General features: G+C 40.4%; 2 protein-coding genes across 5 annotated transcripts in view; both read left to right on the top strand.

The window, feature by feature from the left end:
* Positions 1 to 2,126, top strand: part of sfi1 (SFI1 centrin binding protein) — a 9,122-nt gene extending 6,996 nt beyond the window's left edge. For all 4 annotated transcript variants that reach the window (XM_035661513.1, XM_035661515.1, XM_035661514.1 and 1 more), the window contains 5 exons: positions 125 to 365; positions 472 to 547; positions 638 to 770; positions 893 to 992; positions 1,920 to 2,126. In XM_035661513.1, coding sequence (XP_035517406.1) covers positions 125 to 365; positions 472 to 547; positions 638 to 770; positions 893 to 992; positions 1,920 to 2,090 — 721 coding nt within the window. In that variant the 3' untranslated portion in view covers positions 2,091 to 2,126. The remainder of the gene's footprint in view (positions 1 to 124; positions 366 to 471; positions 548 to 637; positions 771 to 892; positions 993 to 1,919) is intronic.
* Positions 2,127 to 2,447: 321 nt separating this feature from the next.
* zgc:172271 (uncharacterized protein LOC100000381 homolog) overlaps positions 2,448 to 6,146 on the top strand; it is a 7,898-nt gene continuing 4,199 nt past the window's right edge. The window contains exons 1-10 of the mRNA XM_035661519.1: positions 2,448 to 2,587; positions 2,905 to 3,068; positions 3,639 to 3,738; positions 3,846 to 4,022; positions 4,128 to 4,290; positions 4,464 to 4,528; positions 5,089 to 5,246; positions 5,377 to 5,563; positions 5,658 to 5,806; positions 5,912 to 6,002. Coding sequence (XP_035517412.1) covers positions 2,542 to 2,587; positions 2,905 to 3,068; positions 3,639 to 3,738; positions 3,846 to 4,022; positions 4,128 to 4,290; positions 4,464 to 4,528; positions 5,089 to 5,246; positions 5,377 to 5,563; positions 5,658 to 5,806; positions 5,912 to 6,002 — 1,300 coding nt within the window. The 5' untranslated portion in view covers positions 2,448 to 2,541. The remainder of the gene's footprint in view (positions 2,588 to 2,904; positions 3,069 to 3,638; positions 3,739 to 3,845; positions 4,023 to 4,127; positions 4,291 to 4,463; positions 4,529 to 5,088; positions 5,247 to 5,376; positions 5,564 to 5,657; positions 5,807 to 5,911; positions 6,003 to 6,146) is intronic.

Below are 6,146 nucleotides of genomic sequence, written 5' to 3'. Positions count from 1 at the left end.
AAGTAACACTCAGTCTTCTACATAATCAATATACATTACATTACTTTTAATTGCTAGATTTCAAAGTCGAAATCAGCTTAAAATGAAACATCATGTTAAACAAGCTTTTTCTCTCGTTTTCTAGCACCCATGAACAGTCGGCCGTCACCGGCGCTGAAGCACCTCCACACTCGCAGCTCAGTTGTCGCACAGTGTTATCCTGCCTCCATCCCACTAAAGTCCCTGTTACCTCCACACATCAGATCCCCGCCATGTGTAATGTGTCACCTTCTAAATCTCACATGTCCACTATGGACTCTCCTCAGGAAACCCAAGACGTCCTTTTACCTCCCTCTGCTTTCATGACCACTGGGACTGAAGATAAGGTAATAATCACCTGTTTGACTGGGACGGATATTGGTGTGGATTCAGTGCTAAATGTAGTGATTTGACTTGGGTTATATCTTCTTTTTTTCTTTTTTTTTTTTTAAGTTGGAGAAGACCAGCAGCTCAGGTTCTGGAGATGCTCTACTTCTTCCTCCCGTTAAACAATATTCAACTTATCCAGGTATGACAGATTAGGAAGGAACAATTGACTAGCTGGGTTATGCAGAACTTGTGATCAAGTGCCAACAACTTTTTGTCATGCTTCTTCAAGACGTGCGTCTTAGAGTGTCCGGTGAAGAAACTGTAAAGGATGCAGCGGCGGATCCAACTTCAGCTCTGACCAAAGAGCTGCTCAGCATCCAGCTGGACATGAAGACATACCAACAAGACAGGAAGCAGCTCCGGTAAGACATCTGTGAGAATAGTTTTTACATGCTTGTTGAGTTGTTGAACACAGTGTCTACATGGTACCTGTTATTATATTGTGTGTGTGTGTGTGTGTGTGTGTGTGTGTGTGTTCACTCAGGGCTTCACAAAAATTGAAAGAGGTATTACAAAGTTGGTTGCAGACCAGCGGGAAGGACGAACAAATGGAAAGAAGCGCTGTTTTTCAAGAGTTGAAGGAGGTAAGAAGATTAGATCATTTTATCATTGTTTGTGTTAAAGGCATACTGAGTAGGATTTTCCTAACAAACAATGACTCATCCACAAGTAATCTCTCTTAATCATCACTTATGACGTGTGTACTGGCAATGTGGAGCTTCTGGAGGGTTTTGCAGAGGAGTGGCGGTGTTCATTTATAAATTGGTTTATAAGGTAACCAATTTATTCGTTATTTTCTCAGATTTACTGCTCTGTGAAAAAAAGAGATGTTCATAACTCTATAACGCTCTATGATAAGTGGAAATACTCTTACCTGTTCAAGTTTCTTCAATTATGGAAAGTTATTTTGAGTAACTTCCCAAATTACGTCCACTGATGGCTTAAATTGTGCATGCATTCCTGAGAAGACAGTAAATCACTGGCTGTGAAAAGGCAGCAATGAGGGATGAGAAGTCACATAAGGGGAAACCGTATGAAATCAGCAGATTTAGAATGTGTAACTAAGTACATTTACTCAAAGAAACTCGAGGTACTTATACTTTACTTGGCAAATGTTGTACTTGTTACTCCACTACATTTGTCTGACAGCTTTCACACCCTTCATGGCTAGTGAAAACTATGTATCTCCACATTTGGTGATTTTCATTTAAAATTTTTATTTTTCTGAAACTGAAGGATTACGTGTTCCTTTATGCGTTGAGAAAATTCTCCTACTTCTTAAATTAAATACACAATTTAAAAACAACTTAGATTTTGGATTATCTGGAAAATGCATAGTCACAGAGCTGAAAACAGGGCTGTGTTTCTGAACTGAAAAATGACTTTAAACTGTAGATTAAATTTGCCAACAGTATATAAAGTAGTTAAAATAGTTAAGTAAAAACTTAATCTTAATCTACAGTAGTAAAATGCAACATGATGTCGATGTTGATGTTTTTCAATGTTGACAGTTGGAGGAGCGCATCGGCGGACTTTCTACTGAACTGGCAAAAAGGAAACCAACGATGCTGCTACATGCGGAGAGGATCCAGCATTTACAGACTGTCCTCACAGATCACTCTGTGTTTACGACACAACAGGAAATAGTGCTCACACACTCCAAAAGTGATAAAACCTGCTGATCATTTCTGCTGAACCTTTCACCAGCTGATACATGTTTTGCTATAAACATTTATACCTCAGCGCCATCTTATTGACCTTATATTGCTATTTATTCTTGTTAAATATCATGTAAACTGTCTTACAACGGACATTAAAAAAACATTAAAGCCAAGTTCCTTACAGCAACTTTCACTGCTACATCTACACCTAAAATACACGAAAACATTGGCTAGGGGTCGTCCTTGTGACAGATGGTGCTAAATATTTTCCATATGTGTGGAAAAAAAAGTGACTTTAGTTTTTTCAGAGGAGCAGCCCTTGCACAATACGTTTTGTATTTGTCCGTTAGTACCAGAACGTCTAATACTTTCTGCGCAGGAGTATATCTGAAATTTGAGACAAAGAGAAAGGACAGCTGTCTGTTGTGCTCTGCAGACTACATGAGACAGATTTGAGCTTCCACAGGCCAGAATGAGAGGACTTTATGCAATTTTGCTCTTTGTCTGCTGCATCAGGGGTAAGTTTTCTTTCTGAACAAATTAATTTACCTGCATTGTTAAGTTATTTTATGTTCATATATTGTATCATTGTTTTGTTGAAAGTTTTTTTTATTCTTTTGTAGATGTTGATGCAAAGATTGTTGCCATCTGTTTGGAGCTTTTTGTATTAAAACTGATTTAAATGTTGTAAATGTTGTAAAATCATTTCACAGTCTGCTAAAATGCAATGTTGGTTATTTAATGAATGGATGAAAAAAATCATTACATACCTGCATCTTAATAAAAGCTGACAAAGCTTCCTATAAAGTTGTGTGAACTGTTCTTTGCACGTTAGCTAAGAAGACGCGGTGGTGCACCGTGTCAGATCCTGAACAGAGGAAGTGCGCAGAACTAGCTAAAGCTTTGGTGGCAGTGTTGCCACCAGCTGTTGTGGCAGCTTTTGCCAGACTCTCATGCATACGAGCGTCCAGCACGACTGACTGCATCGACCGGATCAGGGTGAGTCATCCTTTTAACTTAAATGCCATAAATTTAGTGAAAAGTTGCACAAAAAAACATCCCTATGGAGTTTGTGATGTGTGTGTGTGTGTTTTTATAAATTCTTACAATAAAGCATTTTCTTGACAAATAAAGGATGAAAACTCCTTAATGCTTAGCTGGAATTCTTCTTGTTTGAAAAGATAATAGACGTAGGCTATAGGAAAAAGTGGATTTATACATGTCAGTGTTTTCCTGTAGGGCAGATCAGGGCAACAATGAATGAAGCCAAACTTTCTCTTTAGAGTTTAACCAATACTGAATTCTTGAGACAAATATTGATATTTGAGGGTTTAAATACTGAAACATTGACCAATATACTTTTTTTTTTTAACACAAATCACTGTCAGTGCTCCCTGATGGACGGACGAATGAAGACACTGTTTCTAAATTACCTTAAACATAGCTTTGGCCTTTTCTGGACTGCAATTTCTTGTCACTAATCAGCTACCATATGAATGATGAGAGGTGTATGAACCCTATAGAACACTATTACAAGGATTTATTTTGTAATATTGCTGTTTGTTTCAGGGTAACCGTGCTGATATAGTGACGTTAGATGCAGGAGAAGTTTATTCTGCTGTGAAGCAGTTCGGCCTCGTTGCCGTCGCCAAGGAGATATACAGTGACGGTAGGTTTACCTCACAATTCTGAGACACTTGAGCATGTCTCTTCAGCACTAGTGTCTGAGTCAGTGTACCTGTCTGTGTATGTCTGTGTCTACACTGAGTCCTGCAGGAGGCTGTATTCTGTCTGTGGCTGTGGTGAGAAACAGCAGTCTGGACATACGATCCCTGCAGGGCCACAGGAGCTGTCACAGTGGAGTTCGATGGACAGCTGGATGGAGTCTTCCTCTCGGCTTCCTGCTTTCCCGGAACTACCTGAGCTGGTCAAAGGAGCAGCCGCTCAGTCAGGGTAACGACATTATAATCAGTTGCACAGTGTGGAAGTATTTCTTTTTTGGCATCTCTGGTCCTCTGGTTTTTCATTCCCCTCACTTGTTTTTCTGCTCTCGAGCAGACGTCAGCACCTACTTCAGTGCCAGCTGCATTCCTGGAGCTGCAGCCATGGCACCACCTCTGTGCTCGCTGTGCCAAGGCCAGAAGTCCTACATTCGCCAGAAGAATTACCACTGCGAAACGTCCCACAGTGAGCCCTTCTACAACAGCCAAGGGGCCCTCAGGTCAGGCTCAACAAGCTGTCAACCTCCGACTCACATTTGCTGTATTTAAAACATGTAATAATAATAATAATGACAACTTTTTTAATATAGTGCTTCAAAAGGCTCTTTACATGTAGACAGTAAAAACAGCAGAGACGTGAATGTCTCGTACTGCCTCTTTTGCTCTGTCACAGATGTCTCAGGAGCGGGGTAGGAGATGTTGCATTTGTGGACCATTTATCTCTTGAAAGTATTGAAGGTAACCTATCTACTAATGGACTTCTATCCTATCTTACGATTCAGTTATTCTGTTACAATTAAACTTCTGAGTTGTCCTGGTGGCAGTTTAAGAGGCCGACTATGCGTCTCTGAATTGTCCCTCATGTGTTTCTTTTTTTTTCCTGTCAACTCTCTACTGTCTGTCTGAACAGAAGAGAAAAAACTACAGTTAACTACAGCAGTGATTCCTAAAGAGCTTAAATGATTATACATATATGTGTGTTTAGGAGGAAAATGAGATCCACAAAAAGGATCACATGCTGATCTTTAGTATATCAGTTATCATAATAACTAATAAACCAGCTTACAATAAGCTGACCACACAGTTTAAAACCAACCTGAGTTGGTTGAAACACCTGAACTCCACCTGCTGGTATTGAGAACTTTGGTTTGCACTGAGCAGAGTGTCAATAGGCTAAAAGGAATGAATAGTTACTGCCACTGTAGTAGTAGTAGTACAACACACTGACGATGAAGAATCCATTAAAGATCACACTGAAAAGTGTTCTAAGGATTGTAACATCTGCTTTGTTCTCTCAGACGGTGATAAAGACGAGTTCAGGTTGCTGTGTACAGACGGCACACAAGCTCCTCTCAGCCACTACAGAAACTGTAATCTGGGACGTGGCCCAGGAGGCGGCATGGTCACCAGGTTCAACTTCCGCAAGGTCGCTCGCAAATTCCTAGGGATGGCACAGGTACATTTTTATTTCACTTATTTTCCCCCATTTTGCCTTCAAGTGTTACACTTAGTTTCCAGGCTGCATGCCCGTAGTTTTCCTTTTACCACAATAAAATAACTTTAAAGGACTCTTTATTGTCGTTGAGGTGCTGTTTGGCCAACGAGGAAGAGAGAGGCAACGCTTCCAACTCTTCAACTCATCTTCTTTTGGAGAAAACGACCTTCTCTTCAAAGACGCGACGGATAAACTGGCTGTTCTAGCAGATGACATGGATGTCAGTCAGGTGCTGGGTCTAGATTATGTGGCACTCCTCAAAGGTCTTGGACATGAAGGTGCAGACCCATACTGGTGTGTGGTTGTTCATTCTTATATTAAAAACAGACCGGCTGTGATTTTATGACCTCTTTGAACCCGTTTTTTGTGCAGGAAGTTCACTGGAAGACAGTGTTGTGCGATGGTGCTGTATTAGCCTTGCAGAGCAGAAGAAATGTGAGCAGTGGGCTCTCAGTATAAAGTCAGACCCGCTGGTGTGCGTTAGAGCCGTCTCAATCCGTGATTGTATTGAGAAAATAAAGGTGGGTCATTCAAGTGATATAAATATAAATGTAAAGAATGTTTTATCACACTTTAAAATGACTATAATTCATACTCTCCCAATATCACTGACACTGATGGCGCAGAGGGACGAGGTGGACGCTGTCTCGCTGGATGCAACTCACTCTTTCATCGCAGGAAAATGTGGTCTTGTCCCTGTAGTCACAGAATATTACGGTAAGAGTCTGTTCTGATAATACGTATACACACAGCAAAGAGGCTCAAGAAGAACAAACTTGGAGCCTTTTCTACTGTATATTTCTTATCCACCGATGTTCTTCAATAGTCACTTAATTCATCATTAGATTGACAGAAATGTTC

This window comes from Morone saxatilis, unplaced genomic scaffold, assembly GCF_004916995.1.
Source record: "Morone saxatilis isolate NCDOM2014 unplaced genomic scaffold, NCSU_SB_2.0 Contig18, whole genome shotgun sequence".
Classification (NCBI taxonomy): domain Eukaryota; kingdom Metazoa; phylum Chordata; class Actinopteri; family Moronidae; genus Morone; species Morone saxatilis.
This window is presented reverse-complemented; position numbering and strand designations above follow the sequence as displayed.